Source organism: Anopheles ziemanni, chromosome 3 (genome assembly GCF_943734765.1).
Source record: "Anopheles ziemanni chromosome 3, idAnoZiCoDA_A2_x.2, whole genome shotgun sequence".
In the NCBI taxonomy this organism is placed as follows: domain Eukaryota; kingdom Metazoa; phylum Arthropoda; class Insecta; order Diptera; family Culicidae; genus Anopheles; species Anopheles ziemanni.
The window spans coordinates 10835965-10858073 of NC_080706.1; the positions used below are offsets into that span (position 1 = coordinate 10835965).

The 22109-nt window shown below is 47.2% G+C and overlaps 3 protein-coding genes across 3 annotated transcripts; 2 read left to right on the top strand and 1 right to left on the bottom strand.

Annotated features, from left to right (window-relative positions):
• Positions 1-1317: 1317 nt before the first annotated feature.
• LOC131284047 (titin-like) lies at positions 1318-7521 on the bottom strand. The gene is made up of 3 exons (XM_058312902.1): positions 7349-7521; positions 3786-7258; positions 1318-3562 (listed from the first exon to the last, which is right to left on the bottom strand). The coding sequence occupies exons 1-3, from the start codon at positions 7377-7379 to the stop codon at positions 1343-1345; spliced, it is 5724 nt and encodes a 1907-aa protein (XP_058168885.1). The 5' UTR covers positions 7380-7521; the 3' UTR covers positions 1318-1342.
• A 258-nt stretch (positions 7522-7779) lies between these two features.
• LOC131284048 (probable RNA 2'-phosphotransferase) lies at positions 7780-8323 on the top strand. Its single transcript, XM_058312903.1, has one exon. It carries the CDS (start codon positions 7780-7782, stop codon positions 8305-8307), a length of 528 nt encoding a protein of 175 aa, XP_058168886.1. The 3' UTR covers positions 8308-8323.
• Positions 8324-8943: 620 nt separating this feature from the next.
• Positions 8944-14222, top strand: LOC131284049 (mucin-2-like). The gene is made up of 4 exons (XM_058312904.1): positions 8944-9179; positions 9278-11765; positions 12312-13630; positions 13714-14222. Exons 2-4 carry the CDS (start codon positions 9283-9285, stop codon positions 14160-14162), a joined length of 4251 nt encoding a protein of 1416 aa, XP_058168887.1. The 5' UTR covers positions 8944-9179; positions 9278-9282; the 3' UTR covers positions 14163-14222.
• The last annotated feature ends 7887 nt before the right edge of the window (positions 14223-22109 follow it).

Consider the following 22109-nt stretch of genomic DNA (forward strand, 5'->3'; position numbering starts at 1 on the left):
CTGATTGAAAACGAGAAAGTGCGTGGTTGGATTCAAAATTCAACGCGGTCGTCGGGATTTTTAATTCATCAACTTTACTTTCATGGTAACACATAAATATGATAAATCACTCGATTGTGTCTTTTTTGTACTTTGTTCCCGATACAAAAATTATGTTTTACACCGCGGCGTATGCGCTTGTTATTTTCATTGATGTTGAACTGTGATCGATTTGTTCAAACAACGTGTCAAACACATGGTATCTGTTCGCAGGTACCATCTTTGTCCAAAGAGACATCTTTCTACCAGTTGTTGTTTTGTAAAACCATATGGCAATGTTGCAAATGCTTTCAAAATCGTTCAAAACTCCATCAGTTGTAAAGCGATTTAGGAGTTATGACCTGAGTTGACAAGATTCTTTTCAGGTTAAGATTATGTCTTCGGATTGTGTTTAGCTACGATAAACCGCAACAGAGATATTTTAGAATTTATATCATGCATTTTTTAAACTTCGTGTAGTTTTCATTCCGACTGTTCGCTGCATCGAATGGTAGAACGGAACATAAACAAAACAAATGTATGAAAAAAACGTGAGAGGGACATACATGTTACGTTCTCCATTCTTCGCTCTCATATACAATTCGAATCGGTGATACCGTTTCCCATACGATTTCCATACAAAGTCCCTGCAGGTATGCAATTTTTAACGAGCGCTCGGTACAAAATCGAATCGGTTACATCTTTTCCCAACCGGAAATTTTGAACGCCGGCGGTGCGAGTGCGACGGCAAATTTGACTGGTGTATGCGTCACTTTCTGATCCACGGCGGAGGCGTGACCGGTTCGCGATCGAAACGGTTCTTGCTGGTGGGGTATCCAGTTCCCTGTCCACAAGGTTTTGTGTTCAGCCACAAGCTGTACGAGCCAAACTTGAACGCTGCATCGATGGAGATGTTTGAAACGGAAGGAAAGGCTTAAAGAAAACTATTGATATCAGTTTATCCTTCAGATGGATAATTGTAATCAGCATTGTCGTCAAATAATGTACACACTTTGCAACAGTTGTGTATAGACCAGCAGAAAGTTCATTTTATTTTCATTTCCAATATAATTACATACACACATTTCTTTACGGCACGCAATCGCTACATTTCTGGGTCATTTTGATTTCGTCCAATATATGAGAGATTTAAAAAAAGGAATGGAAATAACTTGAAGTGGAACGAATAAAAATTATGAGCAAAAGAGTAACCCCCCGCCGCATGACCGCCGAGCAGAAAAGGGAGGAAAAATATGATGCCTATGTACAAAAGGGCACAGGATGGGTGGGGGGGTGGCATAATTTCGGGGTGTGAGTTATTCTACTACTTCCGGCCACCTTTTTTCTCGCGTAAATGGGCCGTTTTTTCAAGCAACTGTTGCCGCTTAAAACTGATAACCGACGGTGCAACCGTGGCCTTGTCGATGCGATGAGGCTTTACCACACTGGCCGACGACGAGGCGGCTCCGCCGCCATCACCGTTCCGAAGAGTCTTCAGTTTAAAGTTATCGTGGCCCTTCAGCGAAATGTAGCCCGCATCCTCATCCGCATCGGTCGCTTTTTTTGGACGCTTGTCGACACCTCCCTTGTTGTTCTCCTCCGGTATCTCCATGAAGTAGCCGGAGCGCGTCCACACCGGCAACGGAAGCGCGCGGTTCGGTTCCGGCACCATCGTTCCCTTTTTCTTGGTGCTTTGCAATTTACCCACCTTGGTTGTCTCCTCGGCCAGGGTGCGCAGCTCGTCGGTTGGAAGCAGCGAGGACACCTTGAAACCGACCGCCTTCGGTGTGGCCTGCAGCTCCTCGAACCCGAAGTTACGCTTCAGACGTGTCTTGTCCGGCGTTACCGTTGCCTCCACGAAACCACCGTGGTCGGCTCTTTGAAGAGCGCGCAGCTTGGTCGGCCGAGGCGTCGAACCATCGATCGGATCGCGCTTGCGTTTTTTCGGCGCATCGCTGGCAGGTTCTTTCGTTGGCAACAAACCATCATCCCGTTGCTGCTCTTCTATATCCACGAGCTTTTTCTTCTGGGCTGCCTTTTTGTTCTTTTTCGAGCCCTCGATTGCTGCATGAACCTCGCGGATCGCGCTAGCCATCAGCGTTTCTCCATTCACCCCATCGTGTCTCATGGCGGCAGCAGCGGCTGACTTCTTTTTGAGCTTCTTTTCCTTCCCGATTGGTTCCGGGACTTCTTTTGCCAACGCTTCTTCTGCCACCTCCAAAGTCATCGCGGCCGCCTTCTTTTTGGGCTTCTTTTCCTTCAACAACCCACTACGGTCTTCTGTTTCCGGAATTACTTCCTGTGCTTTCTTCTTCGACTTCTTCTCTTTTGGCACCGACTTCGGAAGGTCCTGCTCGATCGCCACCTCCTGCTTCTCCTCAACAAACTGTTGCACATCCTTCTCCCCCTCCGCTGCACTCAACTTGCCCGCTTTGTTTTTCTTCGATTTCTTCAGTTTACGCGTTTCCTCTTGGACTGGATCCGGTAGAGACTTCGGAAGCAAAACGGCGGAATCGAGCGAAGCGACATTCTTTGTCATGGCCTCCTTAGCTTTGACATTTTCAAACGAACTCGTAGCCTGCTGCTGCTGCTGCTGCTGCTGCTGCTGCTGAAGCTGACTTTCGCTTGCCGCTTTCTGTGCCGCTGCCATCTTACTCTTCTTCGCGCTGACCACATTGTCTGCAGTAGGTGTCTTCGCCACTACCTCCACCGTCGGTTGACGATTCTCCTTGGACGGCTTCCCAGCAATCTCCTTCACTTCCGAGCCCGAAGTTAGCTTACCGATTTTCTTCAACCCTGCCGCTTCGTCCGAGTGAAGTGCTTTTGGTTGGCCGTCTTTCAGTTTTGTTATCGTTCCCACCGGTTCCGGGCCTTTTTTGAGGCCCTTCTTCACCTCTGACAACACTCCCGCATGCGGACCTTTCATCGTACTGTTAACAAGCGCCGCACCACCACCGTTGACCGGTTTCGAATTGTTCTGCAACTGCTGGAAAACGGAAAACGCCGAAACGGCTACACGTACCGCGGGTTGTTCCTTCGTCTCCTCCGTGGCAGCAGTTTCCTCCTTCTTCTGTTGCTGCTTCTTCTTTGCCGCTACCTTCTGCAACTTCGCACCAATACCACCACCATCCGACGCACTGCCGCCCCCCACCGAGAGCCCATTTTCCTTATTAAGCTGCTTGATTTGCGCCGCACGCTTCGCCTTCTTGCGCTCCTTTCTCGCTTCTCGCGCTTCCATTTTGCGCAGCAACGCTTCCGATACGTGGTCCTTCTTTAACTCCTTCATCTCTTCCAGGACGTAGTTCTTAATCTTCGGCTTGCGCTTTTTCTTTTTCTTCGTCGGCTCATCGTTTTGCTGTCCACCACCTGGGATGGACTGCCCGGTAGTGTCGTTGTTGCTGGTGGTAGTCGCGTTCGGTTGCTTATCACCCGTCGTTTCGTCCTCGGAATCGGTTGGCTGGTCCTTCACGGTGTTGTCACCTTTGCTGGCAGCTGCTTCTTTTTCTTGCTGCTCACGAAGCGCCCGAAGCCGTCTTTTCTCGTCCTGTTAAAAATGGATCGTAGTCGTAGGAAAAGTAGATTTAAAAATAGTCCAACATAACTTAATAAAACTGTAAATTCTTTGCGACGTAATTGGCTTATCAGAGCGTGAGCCTTAATTTTGCAGTTGGGGTATGTAAGGGATAAGAGCGAGTTAAAAAGAATGATAATACTCCACGTTTTCAGACATTACTTTGGAAGCACGTACCAAGGCGTCGTCAACTTACCCGTTTCTGTTGTGCCAGTGTAGCCAATTGCTTCTTGCGTTCCTTGTTCGCTCGTACCACCTCATTGCACCGCGTAAGAATGCTCTCAATATCGAAATCCTCAAGAGCTTTCTTCGGCTTCAGCGGAGTTTTCGGCTTCGCGACAGATGATTTAGTAGTTTTTTCTTCCGGCTCCGATTCGTCTTCACCTTCGCCTTCGCCATCATCGTTTTGTTCGTTCTCCTCCTCAATATACTCATCGACCTCCATCGGCTCTGGTTCGTCCTGCTCGACAGCGTGCTTCTCCCTTTCCTCCATGATCGATGGGTCACTCTTTTTCTTCGACGCATTGGCCCCGTCCGCCAGAATCCCGCCGTCCAACTTCGTCGGCAGTGAGTTACGAGTTTTCACTTTCGTCTTTTGCATCGATTGATCATCCGTCTTGGTCTGCTTGACAGCCGCATCATCCATGGACAAACGTCCCTTTGCGTTCTTGGCCGAAGCCATAGCGAACGGATTAGCCACCAGCTTCGATGAGGCGTTGGCAGTCTTCGCACTGTTCGTTTTTTTCGGGTTTGGTGTAGAGGTCGCACCAACGGTTGAGGGAACACCACCGAGCGTGTTCCGCTTTTCCTTTTTCGAGGCGCCGAGATAAAACTGGGCCGAAATCAGCGGTGCCGCTGGAAGAGACTTTCGGGCCGGTTTGACGGGTGGCACCACTACCGTCGGCGATGGTTGTTGCTTGGTAGCCAAGGCCGTGTCCTCCGATTTCTCTTCCTGGGGCAGCTCCCGTTCTACCGATTTTCCTTTGCTCTCTTCTGCCAGGTCAATAACATCGGAAGTTTCAAAGTACTCCTCATCACTCGTGATGCAAATGGCGGATTTTTCGGTTCTTTCTTGATCGACCGCATCTTCACTGGCGTTACTTTGCTCCGCAGCTTTGCCGCTCTGCTGTTGATCTTCCTCCTCCTCCTCCTGCTCTCGATACGACGCGTCAAGATTCGAAGACGATGGATGCAAATCCTCCGTTGTCACTTCCTCGGTGAATTGCATTTTAGTGCTCGCAGGAAGACTTTTACGTGCTTCCGATTTGCTGTCCGCCGATAGCCGATCCTCCGTTGAACTGGCGGGAAGGCTTTTACGGGACAGTACGACCGACACGCTGTTAAGTTCGTCTAGCGATGACTCATCGCCTTCCTCCTTTGTGTTATTAGGCGACGTCGAAACATCCGCCGTTGAGGGTGTATCAGGTTGGGTAATATCAGATACACTTTTTGCAGGAGTAATCGTTTCTTGAGAAGACTGCAGCTTACCCGGAGTATTAGTAGACTGTTTCGGAGTACCACCCTTTGCCACATCGGTTTCCGCCGTCGACGGAAGGACTTTTGTTGGAGTGCTTTCGATCTTCTTCGGAGTATCCTTTGGGTCGTCACATTTCTCCATCGGTATCTTTTTCGGTGTACACACCTTCCGGTCTCCGGTTTCGTCCTTCGACACCGACTGACGATTTGGTTTCTTCTCTGGAGAGGCTTCTTCGTCAGTCGTTTGTAGACGTTTCGCTGAACGCTTTATGTCCAACGATCGGTTTGCAACGCTCTGATCCGAAGAGGGCGGTGTCGAGAGTAATTTTTCCTCTAGTTCCTCGTCGCTATCATCGCCCATTTGAATGATCCGGCGACGGGGTGTGGTGGTTGCTTTCTTTGCCGACTTGATCGGGCTACCACTGGTACTTAAATCATCCCCAGTGCCATTCAGCAAAGCATCCTCGTCCAGCTCCTCATCGTCGTCCGATACGATAAACGAATCGTTCTCGTACTGTTCATCTGCGGCGCCTTCGTCGGCCGTATCTTCACTGCCAAGATCCTCGCCATGATCCAGAATTTCATTCTCCTGCATCTCCTGTCTTACTTCGGCATCCAATGAATCGCCTGACTGATAACCGTCCACTTCCATCGCCTCATCATTGATTAGCTCATTCCTGTCCCGTTCCTCCTCTTCTTCCTCCTCCTCGTCTTCTTCGTCCTCTTCATTCTTTTCTTCTATATGGCGTTCGGCTTCTTTAGGTTCAACTAACTTGTCAGGCGATTTGGTGCTTTTTTGTTCTTCCTCGTGCTTGGGGCTGCCCTTCTCCTGCTTACTTACTGTAAATAAGTCAATCGGTTGCGTGGCGGTACCGCGCACCGAGTTGCTCCAGTATTTCGGCTTATTGGACGATGGGAGGATCATAGAGGATTCCAGCTCCTCGATACCACTTATATTATTTGCATTCACTTCTGAACGGTCACCAACCGGGATGGATTCGGACGTTTTCATCGGCGTACTGTCTTTAGCCGGAGTATTGGCCATTTTCACTGCTACCGGGGAAGCAGGAATGTCTTTCTGTTCCTTTTCATCCTGCTCCTTAACTACCTCGACAGCCTTCGGTGGGTCGCTTTCAGAGTTCTCCCCATCAACACTGATTGTAGGTGACCCGGCTAGGACATCCTTGACCGCCTTATCCTTCTCGGCACTTCCATTCAAATCTATCTCAGCATTTACCTTCGGCGCACCATTGATTAGCTGTGTGTTACGCAAATCATTCACCTCAACCAAGACAAATTTCTTTCCAGGTGAAGTGGGCGTTTTCGGGTAGCCACTCTGATGGTCCTCCTGTTTAGAGTCATCGCTGAAGGAAACGTTTTTCGAACGTGGTGTTGAATTACGAGGCTTTGGAGAGACACTTGCACGAGTCGGTGTCATTTCTTTTTTAACCGACAATAGGGGACTAGGAGCGTCCCGTCGAGGGCTTTCCGAAGTAGCCTTCGGTGTGCCAACCTGGCGTCGAGGGCTTTCCGAAGTAGCCTTCGGTGTGCCAACCTGGCGTCGAGTGTTCCGATTTGTGGTCGTCTCCGGCTCGCTACGATCGGCACTGCTAGCATCCTCCTCGACGATGGTTTCTTCCTTGAGTGAGCGCACCACCGGTGTCTTCGGAGTGGTGATTGGCAGCGACTGTATGGAACCATCGTCCGACGTGACGCTGTTGCGCCGAGTTGAACGCCGTACGGCTGGCGGGGCCGTTTGGGGCGTCGTGCTGACTAGTGCTTCATGGGACGCTCGGAGACGGGCCGGTGTGCGAGTGCGCCCGCCCATGCTGGTCCCTTCATTCGCTTGGTTCAGCAGCTCGACATTTTCCTCTGTCAATGTCAGCGAGTTGTTACGCGAACGCCGTCCGGATCCGGTACCAGTTTCCGCATCCTTCAGGATCTGAACTGCCTTGTTCGGGGCTGTGGTTGGTGTGTCGGACGATTCAGACATTCGACGACGCGTAGTACGACCGCCGACTACCGGTGTTGATGGGCGGCCTTGAGCCTCCTGAATTGCGCCCAGTGTAGACCCCTTTTTGGTGCTGGTCGCTTTTTTTGGAGTTCCTCCGGCAGCGCCGGTGCCGGAACCCGCCGGATTTTGGGGTGTCGCATCTTGGTCGATTGAGCGCCGACGAAGGGCACCGCGTGTGACTGCAAAGTGGCCACCAAGATTCGTTACTATACGGTACGATCGACCATCCAGTTGCTACAACTGCCATTGGTTATGGCACCACCACTTACCTCTAGCCGGAACTTCTTCCTCCGTATTCATATTGTGAGACTACAACCTACAGTACTGCACAAGTATACAAATAAACGAAATCACCGAGAAAAATTACAAAAAACTGATTCAACAGCACGACGTTTTGCTTGAATGCGCAGTGAAAACACGATCCACGTTTTTCCCTCGTCAACCAGTGCCGCTCGCTTTTCTGATCTATTTGACAGACGGCTGTCGTTGCTTTCGAAATCGCACCGGATAGCAGAGCGTTACGCTACGCTGCGTTACAAAATGTCAAACGAGCTCGCACATTTTCATGTTTACAGAATAATCCTATTTTTAGTAAGTAGAAGGGACGAAAACAAGAGAGAAGTTAAAATTCTGGGTGATTTGCATTCGTTATCTGAAAATATATTCGATACGCACATATGTTATAGAGCAGAGAGTCGCTATGAGTACGAGAAGAGGAGCTCAAGGTAGTCGTCACTGTGCCGGCATAACACCTCAAAAATTTTCTTGGATGCTGCGTCATTCGCCTGTTCTAGCAAAACATATGGATGCTGACGGTTTCATTAGCTTCGCTTTGCTAGAAGAAAGTTGTCCCGGCGTTAATCGAAATCGTATGTTGGAAATTGTAGCACAAGATACAAAGGGACGTTATGAAGTACGGGGCGAAGCGGTACGTGCAGTGAATGGCCACAGTGTGCTATTCTGTGAGAGCTATGATGTCATCGATCCACCGGAGTTTCTATTTCATGCAACGAATGATAAAGCACTGCCACTTATTCTGAGTGATGGATTAAAACGCATGGGAAGACATTATATCCATATGTATGATGCACCACCCCCTAAAACGTCGGTGCGTTATAGAATACTACGAATAAGGCCCCCAAAAGCGCACACGTTCTATCGGACGAAAAACGGTTACGTTCTATGCCGGCAGGATATAGCAGCGGAATATTTGGAAATTTGGGACTAACAGTCCGTAAACAAGGTGAACAATAAAATGTTAACAAGACAAATTGAAAGTTTTTTTGTAGTTGCCAAGTCCAATTCCTTTTTTTTTAATAAACTAGTATATCTTGTTCCTCTTTTGGTGCAGTTTGAACGCGAAGTATTTTGTTGTTTGCGGTAGTTTAGGCACTAGCGCAATTTCCTGAAGAATGATTTTCATTTTAGTTAACCAGTATTTTGATAGACCATGTCCTGCCAAAATACAGTTTGAGGTTTTACTTTCGTGTGCTATGACTGGAAGACACCATGGTTTGATGTCGTGGTCTGGTTGGAATCTTTCGAATTTTTCCCTTTATTCACCTAGGTTAATCTGATCCTGCTTTCTGTACTATGAGTAGGTTGGCGTTTAGGGCTGCATAATCGTAGCTGTATTTGTTTGTTATTATTTTTTCCACCGTTGTTTCTTGTTTATCTAGTGTGTCTACTTTTTTGTTCGTAAACTAGCATTTGAACAACCATATTCAACGGTAACTTCAAAAAAATAATAGAGCCATTTTTGACAGCTCCAGCAGTTGATGGCGTTACGCGGCGCTAGTGCGACGGTCATCCAGAGAACTAATCAAATCAGTTGCAAACGAAAAAACGGACAAATAACAAACGATCACAGTTCACCGCTGCTTGGTACACTGCTTGTTCAAACGAAGATTTCCATTTTGTAAAGTTATTGTTTCAATTTTCTGACAAAGTTAACTTGCTGTATTCTATCAACGCACAGTACCAAGATAAAGACGCAAAGTATCAGCATCTGTACGGAAGAGTGTTGACTTTTCGATAACGCCATCACTGCGTGGATTGTTTGTAACCAGCAAACTTCTCATCGAACACAGCTTCGCGTCGGTAAGTTGATTTAGATGTGCCTCGATCCAGCTTTGTGGCTTGATACGAGCAATATGATTGTCAGCCTAACCGAAATGATACGTATCTCTAACATCTAGATAAGATGGAGAATACTCCGAAAAAACGTCACCTCGAAACGGTGGAATCCATCTTGACCAAAGAGGCCATCACTAAATCTGGCCGGAAGGTGAGACGACCGGCACATCTGGACTCCCCGGAACGTTCGCCGGTTGCGCCGGTGGCCGAAGCTAAGAAATCGGCTGTACGGAAAACCAAAGATGTTCTTGATGCTGTTGGTAGCCCAGCTAAAGCCACATCTGGGAAGAGCGCGTTGACGAAGGCGGAAGATTCCTCCGACGATGTGAAGGAATCTCGCAAAACCGTCAACACGACCAGAAAAACAATCAGCTCGCTCGCAGCTACGCCTAAAAAGAGCTTGAAGAACGAAAAAGCTACTGTGGACGACAGCGGTATCTCGAAGTCAGGACGCAAGATAAAGGTGCCGAGCAAGCTGATCGATTTTGAGAGTGAAATTTTGCTAAGTCCTCGGAAGGCTTTGGAAGAGTCAAAAGGTGTGCTTCCGGCATCTACCAAAACTCCCGGCCGTCCGTCGAGATCTGCCAAAAAGCGAACGATGAATGAAGACTCCGGGCAGAATTCGGAAGAGGAGACGGTACGAGCCCGTGACGGTCGTGGGAAGTCACTTACTGCAAAGGAAAGTGGCCGTTCCGCGTCTCGCAAAACAACTGTACGGGACGATTCTGATTCTGAAGCGACATCTTCACGCACTGCAAGCCCTGCAACGGCCGCCCCTAAAACACCGGGACGAAGAGTCAAACCGGTAGCATCGACCATGACCGCAGCGTCTGAGCCGCAAAAGGAGGAGATAAATACCGCGAGTATTAAAACGGGTCGTACGCCGGGTCGCCCATCGACGAAGTCCGTATCGAAAGTTAGCGCAAATAATCCAGAGGTGGTTGCATCGCCGAATCTGAGTCGTAAGACAAAACCATCTTCAACCACCGAAAACGAAGCAGATAAAGATAATACCACTGGAAAGATAGGACGCACCCCGGGGCGTCCGGTAGGTAAATCCTTAATGAAGCAACGAGAGGATAGCCCTGCACCAGCTTTATTGAAACCGAATCAGCCCAGGGGAAGATCATACGTACCGCCAAAATTGGGCCCAGAATCGGAAAACGAACCGAAGAAAGATACAATTCAAGCTAGCAAAACACCTGGTCGCACTCCTGGGCGACGTGCCGTTAAATCTTTGATGCCAACTGCCGTCACAGTTGAAGACAACGGGATGTTAGCTGGGCAGAAATTATCGGAAGATTCCATCACTTCGACACACGATACTCTGGCGGTGGCATCTTTGTCGCGCTCTGGCAGGAAACTGAAACCGAAGAAATTTTTTGAAATTGATCAGATGGAATCTTCCGGTAAACAACCCGTTCTTGACGGCAACGATTCGAGCGAAGGCGGAAGAAAGCGAAAGGTAGACAGCGTTGACGAGTCGACTGATGTTGGAGAAATGATGTCGCCGAGGAAAAAAATGACTACCGATAAACTTGCTTCTTCTTCTAAATCACAGACCGACACGGAGATTCCCAAGTTGGTCTTACAGAATCCTGCTCGCAAAGAGGTGACCGACACTGAAATTAGCACTACAGGTTTGGCAATAACACCGTCGAAGCGCTCGCCAAAGGTGCAGCAAGTTTCACGCTCGGGAAGAAGGATTAAGGTGAAACAAATAATTGGCTTCGAATATGACGGTGCCACTGATCGACCGGAGGTTAATGCAACGGACGTCGCACAGAGTAAACTTGTAAAGGCCACGTCAAACGAAGCACCCCCAGCGCCAGTCGATGACGACATTGAAGCTCACTTGGATTCGTTTGTCACAAAACGGGGCGTAGATGACCACCATCAAAAGCATCATGTGTCCGTAACCGATGAACCAGACCGAGCTGTAACATCGGGTGGCACCTCTGAACCTCTGGAATTGCCAACATCTCTCGTTTCGGCTCGGACTGTAAAGAAATCACTCGCAAATGTTAACGAATCGTCGGAAAAACAGAACAATAATAGCTCCTCACTAACAAGCCAATCGGTGGGTGTTTCTGACACTACCTCTGCAGAGAAGACCGGAAGCAGCCGGTCGGGAAGAAAACTCAAACCGAAAAAGTTCTACGACGACGACGGCGATGACGAAACAAACAATAGCGTTGGTCAGGTTGTGAAGTCTAGAGCAGCGAAGGACACTAAAAAATCCACCGCAAATCTTCAGAGTGCGTCGACCCGCATGGTAGAGGAACATTCTGCAATCGATGTTGCCAAGAGACATCCTCAATCGCATATCGACATGGACACGGGAGTCGATGTTGCGGAAGGGCCCTCAACGGCAGCATCACAAGTGGAGAAGAAAAAATCGCCGATTCCCGAAACGGATGTACAACGAAATAATGAAATAGTTGAAACGGAATCGGAACACGAAGTAGCTAGTGACGTTGTCGAGGGTTCAGCTGGCACCATCCCAGCCTCCGTTGGCGAGAAGTCGGTCGGTCAGCATCCTAGAATTGGGTAAGTTTTGTTTATAGTGCGTTCGTTTATTTAGAGAAACGACACACATATTTTCCAAATGCTTATAGTTATAAGAAAGACATTCATATTAATACCGTTTACGTATGATCTCTTTTATAACTTTATTTTTAGTATCGTTAAGTGATTAACTAGAACCTATATCCTTCGCATGCTTTTTTCATTTCATTTAAGTTTCTAATGTGCTTTCATATTTTTATATATATGTACTGGTTTTTGAATTTCACAACATTTGCATGTCCTTCTATGAACAAATAGAGCAGGCATTTGTACGTTTTGTGTCAAAGAAATTTCAATAAACGAATTCATTTCTATTTTTTTAAATAGTATAAACACATTTTGGGACAAACATTTTATTCATTGGGACAAATTTACAAAAAATCTCGTGTGCTAGAAGGCGTGCAAATGATTTGTTTGTAAAGATATAGTAATACAAGCGTTGCGTCGATATGAGCTCTCTAGTGCACAACATTTAATGTTATTAATTTCGAACGGGCTTCTTCCCTTATCCCCACCCAAACTTCACAGCGAGAAACTCGAGCTTGAACAAACGTGCGATGTATCCTTGTCTATGACTGAATGTAAGAAGCCCTCTGAAGGCGAAGCCATCTCCGGCAATGTATCAAAGGTTGAGCCAATGGAGGATAGCAAAACTCGCGAGGACAACTTGTTAATTTCGGATGCAGGTGGTGACGCCGAGCCACAGAATGTTACTGCTAATGTCATCGCTTCTGTTGCACTGCCCACTAGTGCAACAATTGGCAAGGATACCCAAAAAGAAGTTGCCTTTAGCATTCGACCGGAAAAAACGGCCAGTGGCAATCGGCGCGCCCTCGATATTTCCGGTGAAGGTACTATTGATGAACTAAAGGTGGAAGATGGGGATCTGCTGGAAGATTGCTCGCTCGGCGAAATTGAATATTTAGAAGATGAAGTACAGAACGTGGTGGAGCATGTTAAGCAACCTCTATCGACAGCTAGCTCGACCCACGAAGAAGTCCATGGGAATGATGGTGGTGCGGTACCTGCGATTAGGATCATACCGGAAACGCCGGCGTCCAATGAAAAAGAAAAATTGGATGAAACTTTTGACGTCGCCATCGACATAACGGTTGACTCACCAAAAGTTGGAGAGCAGCAGTTGTCCAACCCCGTTCCGGAAGCAACAGCACCGCACACCCCTAGTTCTATGGAAAGCAACAAAGACACGGACAACAAGTGTTCACCGGATAAAGCTCCAGAGATTATCGAAATAATGGACAGTCCGGCGGCTATGGCTTTCTGTCGGCAAATCGATGCTGCTGCAACCATCGCACCGAAGGCTGGCGGTAGTGGAAGTGCCACCAGCACTCCGCTGGCAATGAAGTTGGTACAAGACGGGGGCCCACTGAAGGAACGCGCCGTAACCAAGCTACTGCTGCATGAAGGCCGTAAACGATCCCTGTCGGCCAGTGAGGTTGATACGACGATCAAACGGAACGTTACTTTCCACAGTCCGGCAAACTCGACCATACTGGTGAACGAAATCGACGAGCGACTAGTGATGAAGAGCTTCCAGCAGAAACAAGAGGAGACCGCGAAATCCGCCACGAAACAGGCTGGCCCCCGCAAGCGTTCCATGTCCGAGCACAAACCAACGGCGGGCGACGTGAAGCCAAGCAAGATATGCCGTAAGGTGCCGAACTTCAAGAACATCCACGCCAACCATTTCGATCGGATGGAATCGATTGCTGACTTCATGAAGCGTAAGGATCAACGAGCAAAGGAGATCTTGACCACGGCCAGTCCTGCTACGAAATTGCTCGCTCGTCCTGCTGCTGCATTAGCAGTTAAACCATCCGACGAAGGTGTGTAGTCATTGCTTTCTCAATCTCCCCCACCCTCATTGCGGACCCCCTTGACTCCCTTGTCTTATTATTTGCAGGACCAGCAAAGGAAAAGAAAGCGCCGGCCGCACAAAAACCATTTATCTTTAAAGCCAGTGGAGGTAGTATTCCTATATTTGGCAAACCGACAGCGGCAGCTGCCGCCGTGCCCCGTCAGCAACAAGCTCACCCGAAGGCCACCAACATTGTGCGTCCGGTGTTGACTGCGGCTTCCAGAGTGGTTGTAGTGGGAGAGGGACCTAGGAAAAAAGTGGCGAACCAGAGTAGCAACACGAATCGACTGCAGCAGTACCAGGCAGCATTCAAATCTAAACAGCAGGCAACAGGCACCGAAGTGTCGCAGTCGACGTCTGTAGCGGCGGTACCCGGAACGTCATCCGCCCGTCCGATAGAGCAGCTACGCTCGAAGCAGTCGAAGTTGTTGAAAGGCGTGCGCACAAACCGACGGTTCGAGTTGCAAATGAAGCATCGGGATAATCACCCGCAAACCTAATTAGCCTCTCCGTTGGCACCCTGTGGGAACCCGACTTGGGAAATTCAAATGACAATGTTCTGCCTTCTTAAAACACCAGCCCGGCAAGTGGTACAGCAAAACAGAATGATTTTTATTATATTTGAAGTATAACATTTATTCTTACTATTATTTTCCCCCCTACGTAGGGCAGTTTGGTTTCTTGTTCTATACTAACAATTATTAACATGGTAGTATTTAAGCGTGTGATAAATGCTCCAGTTTATTGAATTTTTAACTATAAAAAATAATATGTATCCTTACGACGATAGTTGATTTATGGGGGCCAAATTTCGTGTTTTGTTTTGCAAATATTGATGACATCTTCCCGAGACATGGATTGTTTTTTGCAACCTCTAATAAAATGTACACTTTCATCAGTTGAGAATGGATTACTTAGTTGCAATGTTACCAAATCATGTTCAATAAGGTATTTTTTGAAGGTTCCTGTGGGTTCGTTCCACACCAAATTACTTGAAAACGGTTCACTTTATCATTTAGAAAGGGTCTGTATAATCCCGTTTTATAGCGGTTTTAACTAACATTTTCGATGGTTCTTTTTTAAACAAAATAACTAAGCTTCTCCTCTACTGGTAAAGGCTGTAAAAATCTTCCCTCGAAAAACATGTTGGTCTTCCCGCAAATTCCCACAGTTAAAAAAAATCGATGAAAATCAGATTGGCTTATCATCAGCTTATTCGATTATGATGGAAAAACCAACAGCGAACCGTGGAAAGAACGGAAGGTGCAAAGAAGGGATATCCAAAACGACCCTGGGAAGAAAGTGCCTTGCATGGGAACCAAATCGGCTAACGGCGCGACGTGCGTAGAAATCATGCAGGCATGCAATGCAGGCTTCGGTGGTAGTGTGCTGCAGATCGTGAATGCAGATGAGTTCTACCTTCTTTTGTGTGTATTTATATTCATTTTTTTTACCTTCTCAAAATTCTTCCCAGCCGATCGAGCGGCAGACAGCTTGGAGGAACGCACGCAGACGATGCTGCTGGCCGTCGTTTGCAACAGTGGCATGGGAATGAGATGAGATGCATCCTCATAGTTTTTTTCCCTTTTTTAAAAATTTCTTCTTCGAATGATCTTTACCTTACCTTATTCTTGTCGCGCGTTGCGGTGTTGCGCTTCCTCCCTTTGTCGTCGGCCTGCTCGTCCAATGAACCCCGAAACCTCCCAGTGTGGAGGGAGAGCGAAGGGATGCGATTTTTAATAAGAATCGTACCACACGGATCCCTTACCCAGGGTGTTTTCATAGTTTCTTTTCCTTCCTTCCCTTCCACGCTACAGGACGGGGCGGGTGGGTCACTGGGAAGTGGAACGAAATGGTATCACTTCCTGGGATCCTTCACGTCTTCCCGTTAAGGAAGAGCCTACATCTCCTTTACGTTTCATTCCATTTTCAGCCTTCTTTCTCTCTCGCTACGCCTATGCGATGGTATTTATTCGTGTTTGCCCTTTTTTCCTGATTCTTTCGCCGCTTCTGGTTCGGCAGCGGATGCACCGACAAAATAATGGTACAGTGGAAGCACTGCAACGGAAAGGAAAAGCAAACGGTTGGAAACCGGAGTGGATGAATATGCAACACAGGCGGAATGCGCCGGGAGAAGGCCGATCGGGAAGCGTAATCACTTTGTCCCATGTAAGGGAAGGGAAGGAGGTGGAGGGAGGAAGGGGGGGGGGAGGAACACATTGCCAGCACTGCTATCTCTTTCCGGCTACCGGTCAAAGATGAAAAAGGAGAAGATGCAAGATAAATCGGAAATAGTAACAGGAAATGCAACGTCACATGTGTGGGCAGCGAAGCGAGGGGAAACGACTTTTTCCTGATTCTGGCCGTATTGCGAGGGACGTTTCTATCTGAGCGCGAAAACTGAAATAGGATTAATCATTGTGAGTACTTTAAAATACATTTTTCAAGCACTAAAGTACGGATGCATTCGACTCAGCTACACGGAGTAGGCTACTGCATTTGGTTCGATGCAATCGTTGATTTTTTCCCATTTTTTCTTGTATCTCTTTCTGCTTTATGCTAGCGAATTGCCTTCCCTCTCACACACAAAACGTGCGCGAGATACTTTACACTCTCTTTCATTTCTTCTCCGTTGGAGTTTATTTCTTTCTCCTTCACACTCCCTCTTTCTCTATATCCTTATAAAACGCTTTGGCAGACTCGGAATGAAGAGACCAAAGCGCACGATAAAAAAGCCATTCGCTGCTATAGCAACCGACCGTGGGAGAAATGGTTTCATCCTGCTCCGACGCACGCTTCTCATCGTTCGTTACCAGTGCGCATGGAAGAGAAGACATGAGAAACACCACCTCAGTCCCCTGTTTGTGGGAATCAATTCGTTGGTGTTTTCAAGGATATTTTGTGTTTTTGGGAAATAAAACTCGGTACTATTTGGAGAGTTATATTAGAGTGGGTTAAGATACGACTTGGTTTGGTTTCTACCATTTTGAAATTCAATTAATACTGTACCAGAAATTCCTCTCGTCCGGCACAATGGTGTGTTCCCTTAGGGCAATAAGGGATCAATTGTAGTAATACAGAATTGTTCGATTATTTTAACCCATTTTGCAAGGAAATTAATTCGTTCTTCAGGCAACGCGCACGAATAATCCGTCGCAACCGGTTTCGGCAAAAGTCCTGACCAAACCTCACCGTTTACCAAGCCATTAAACGTTGGCAAACGTTAAAGTTCTCATAAGAATTTCTTTTTTCCCACGCTCAACGACCACGAACGGGCATTAGTTTCCCACGCCGAGGGGAATTTTCCCAACATCGGACAATACACACGGGATCAAAATGGACAGGGATATTCATCCACGTGCCACAGAAGGAACGCGTGGGAAGTGGAACACAGCTGAATGAACGTTTGGTCCGGAATGGGATATTTTGAGAGGGATTTTTTTAAATCTTCAGTTTAATTGTAAATCGTATGTTTGATTACTGAGCAATTAATGTTTTTTACGAAAAATTAGAGTTCTAATTTTCATATTAAGTCAACTAAAATCGATTATAACTGATTTTGAGTGATATTATTTTAACGCAAAACCAAAAACGTAAGCTACGGCTGCAAACTATATGTTTCACACGTTTTAGAAAAACATGAAAAATGTTTTCATTATTTTCGGTACGGTATCCGTAAGAAATATGCACAATTTGGTGTTGTATAGATAATTCAAAAAAAATATTACATTTCTAGTACAATCAGCGAGTTTGGAAACGAAGGAAAAGTGAACTGAAAACATAAAATGGCAGCTACGCGGAGAGAATGTGATGGATATAGCAGGGCTTTGGTTGTGCTGCCCGATCAACGTGGGAATTATTGTGCCCTCTTGCTCCGACCAGTGACTCTCACAATTAGCCCATCCCGCTCCGATAGCATGGGAGATATTTTGATCAACCGTCATTTTAACCGCGTCGCCACGATGGTCCACTTGCTCAGCAAGTTCATCGGAAGGAATGTATGAATGTGCGGTTGTGGTTCATTCATTGCCACGGTTAGATGCGCTGCTCTCGGTCTGTCTACCGTGGTGCCCCTATCCAGCCGCAGCCCGTCCTGCTCGCGTGGCAGTTGAATGAAGACGACGGGTTGCTGCGATGCTCGGAACGAGCCGCGCGGTAGTGTTGTGTTGTGTCGACTCGACAGCGCACCTTTCTAGCCGCACCGCACCGTGCGAACTGTCCGGCGTATCGCGTGTTTCTGTACAGAGAAAGACGGTCGGTATCGGGGTTTTTTTTCCTCCCGTGCAATGGGTAGTGCGTGGTACAAGTGATTGGCTTGATTGATAAGCAAAATTCAAACCAAGCAATTCGTGCAAAGAAACAGTGTGCTGTGATGTGTTAAGAATAATGCCACAAGGCATAAAGAATGAAAGAAGGAAAAATAGAAACCTATGTTATGTGCTGGCTATCACGAGCCTGCAGTGCGACAGAAGGAGAAAGTTAGGGCAAGCGAGATGAAGCGAACAACAGCCTACGGTGTACCCACACTTTCAAAACAATCCGTGTACGTACGATATAATCCTGGTGTTAGATCAAGAATCGGCGGTCGAGGGAAATAAAAAGATACCAAAACGGTACGAGAGTTGCTGCTAAAAACTGCAGAGTTTGTGCATGCTAAAGAAAATTTAGCTACCCTAAGCTCTTGCGTTACGCGATTTAATGCTGACCATTGAATAATCCCAAAGAATAATGCTGACGATTAAAGGCAGACTGGAGATACCAGGATGGACAAGAATGACTGCTTGCAGAAGAACATGAAGCCGCAGCGAAGCAGTGACGTCGTAGCAAGAATTTAAGTGAGAGCGAAAAAGACGGCACCATGCGCTTGAAAGCAGCGGCCTATGGCGGCAGAGGGAGCGAAAAGGGCGAACACCAAATTCGTGTATCGTAGCAACGGCGAACCGGTTCGTCTCTTTCGGCGGTGGTTTGCTCGCGGTTGGGGCTCGCGGGGTCTTTTTTCCCTCCGCCGGACTCTCCTGTATGGCGGCGGCGATGATGATGATGGCGTTCTCAACATTCCCGGCGTAATTTTAATTCCCAACTATCGCACCGGATGTGGGGAGCCCTTTGTCGCAGCCACCAGGACACCCGGGAATTGATGAAAATGGCATGGAGTGGAACGGGAGGGTCCTGCCGAAGTTTCAATCGAATCGGAAAATGGATCCGGTCTACAATGAATTGGCATTTTCCGAACATTCGCCAAGGTGGCATTTTTCTGTGACAATGAAGCGGGTGTTTCGTTTTCTTTTCACCCACACCACTCTGATGGTGTGATTTAAAGTGATAGGCAGGTATTTATCAATCAAGTGCACTTTCGCACTTTTGCACTTGGCATGACACCTGTCAAAACTTCCGAATAATCTTCACCAAATCGGAGGCAGATATTCGTGGCATTTCCTTCAATGGAACTGAATGAATAACAGTTTATTCGATAGACTGATGATGGCTTGCCACGATTTTTTAAACTATGGGTTGTTCTTGGGACGTTTGTTTTTTATTTGTTTAACAAAAGTGTAGTTCAAGGTTCGCACATGATGAAAAACACGGGCAGCTTGTAAATAGTACAGAGACCAACAAGTGCCAGCGCGCATGCTTCGTTCGGAAAATGAAAATGAGCGGTGATGTTTTTGCTGGCGCTGGAGCTTGTCCAAAAAGAACAATGTGCAAACGCAACGACAGAAAACGGCATTCAGTGTCACCGATGGTAATCAACATCCTAGCATAACAACGGCCACCGTGAGGATGATGGCCACGACGACGTGATGGCGCCCGGGAAAACGGTTTAAAATCCTGCCCTAGCGTATGTCTATTGCATAGTACCGGGTATGCGAATAAGTGGCCGTGTGTGTAGGGTAAGCAGTGGCCAGAGAGAACGGAATGAAACGAAACCGCCCTATGAAGGGATGAAAGTTCGGTGCAACGGCGGAAGTGGACGATGATGTCGTCGCCATCTCGTCGTTGACAGGTGTTTTTTGCGTTTTCGTGAAAATACGTACGCCCCATTAGGCGTACATATCGGCCATCGGTATCCAAAACCCGTGCAATTGCGTTGTACCGTGAGGGTTTTTTTTTTCTACGTGTAGAACGAAATCAGCAGGAGCCTTTCCAAACAGTAGTGAAAATTCGAGCCCGCGGGGCCCAACATGTGTGAGTGTACCGTCCGGAATATCCGGCCTTGCTTGTATGCGTGCCGTTGGGGAACTTGAGTTGCAGCGAAATGGTGCTACAGCGATGATGGTCTACCGTCACAGCAGCACCAGCATCAACAGCAACTTATGAAATGAATGGAATAGAATGCCGAAAATAGCGATTTAAATTGTGTTTTTACATTTCTACCGAAAATTCAATCATGCAAAACAGCACTAGCTACCGTGTCTATTACGCAGTGTGTACGTTCAATATGTGTGCTTGTGTTCCTCTAAGCAATTTCCCTTTTTAATGTTCTTTACAGCTTGCCACAGTTACCCTCAACCGTCTGTATTCGGTTCCAGCCGGAAAATAGTATCCCTTTTTGCTGCGACTCGAGTGCAATGTAGTGAAGACGCCGGTACATTTGTGTTGTACAGTAACTACCCAATTCCGGAACGTAACGAAAAGTGCAACAGCTTCTCAGCAACTAGTGTAAATTTCGTATACTGTACTAGTGTTTATTTTACCCTATCAATGTGTTTGTATGCCTGTAATTGGTTTTAACAATGTGTATTTTAAAGTTCGCTATTTTCTCTAAAACGATGCTGTGTGCGAAATTATCTGATACGAGTTAAGTGCAGTAACGGTCCGATATTCAAGCAGAACGATAAAGAAAAACTTCGCATGGCCGTACACTTTATTTCGTGGGCTCTGAAGACGAAATCTTACCATTTTCTTCACGCTGCTATGTCAGCCGCAATCGGCAATCAACTCGTCGTGGTCGTCGACGGTGGTGGTATTAATAATTGCCACCAGTAATCATCTTCCATCCGGGAACCACACGTCGGTACGGTGACAACTGGCAACATCTCACATCTGGCCGGTCGTCATAGCAACCGCCGGTGGATGGCACCCACTCGTAGTTTGCCCCTACCTCCGGTACCCAGTGCAGTGTTGAGCGAAAGGGATCGTTAAATTACCTAAATTGACCGAGCCGCCTACGGTGTTTTGTTTACGGTAAGCATTAGCCTATGTTTCTCCTGCGCATATGCGGCATAGCATAGCATTGGGGTGGAATTATGGCCGAAGGCGGGACCCCCACGTAGAAATGTGCAGAAATGCAAGTACATAGACCATTGATATACATTCTCTGCTGTGTCCTAGTGTGCCATCCTATGCCAAGGATGGAAATGATTATATACTACAAAGCTTTGAAGTTTAATCAAATCTTTGATCGGAGACTCGGGGGACTCCATGTTCGAGAGTTTCATTTACAGTAATATAGTAAAATCCAAAGTCTCAAGATTTGACGAAATCCTTCCAGACCCGAAAGGCGCAAATTATTCCCTACCTTGTAAGCTTTATAATTATAGGTCTCGCGTTAGATGGTGAATATAAATTTTCCATTTGTTTGATTCTTTCTATTTAGGAATTGGCTGCTTCCAGCACTCCGGATGATTATTGTATGAGCATTTTACAACCAGCCAACGATTTCCCAACCCGATAGTACCCGATACCCACATCGAAACTGCGAAGCTGTCATCGCGGTTGCGTGTTGAACGAGTTGGAACCACCACATATGCAACTATTTTTCGTGTAGCGGCAAGGACGTGCGGCACCATCCCACATCGGCAAGGCTCTTGTGCATGTGCCTTCGTGTGGGAGGAGAAGCTCGTGGAAGGGGTTGTCACGTAGCCTTCTTATGGTTTAGCCTATCTTCCGGTGAGCAAAAAAGGGAAAGCTCTGGTAGTGATGCATCTGGAAAGAGGCACTACCCTGTAACGTCCTCGACGAGGCATGTAGTGACGGATGATGAGTTTGGTGCGCAACGTAATGGAGGTAATGTTGGGACAGAAGAACACAACGGTGTCAATACTCACGGGTTTAACGTTAACTTACGGAAAATCGTGCTAAGCCACCGACAGAATAGGAGCAAGAACACAACATAAGGGTCATGGCATGATGCACACGAACCCACTGGAGTGCCTAGGACAGATACAGCCGATCGATTGCACCTCACACGGTTTCACGAACGTTGGACGGCAGCATACAGGAGGAAAGTTCATGTTTATCAGCAGCTACATTGTTGCACGGCGCAACGGAACCGGCTCGCTGGCGAACGGCGTGTTATGGGAGAAAATAAGATAAATGGTTGTGGAATGAGACACGCACACACACGCACACACACATATATACTCAGCTAAAGCAAACTCCCAAATGTCTCGCATCCAAAGGAAGGCATCGATAAAATGACCGAAAATACACTGCAAGGAGTCTAG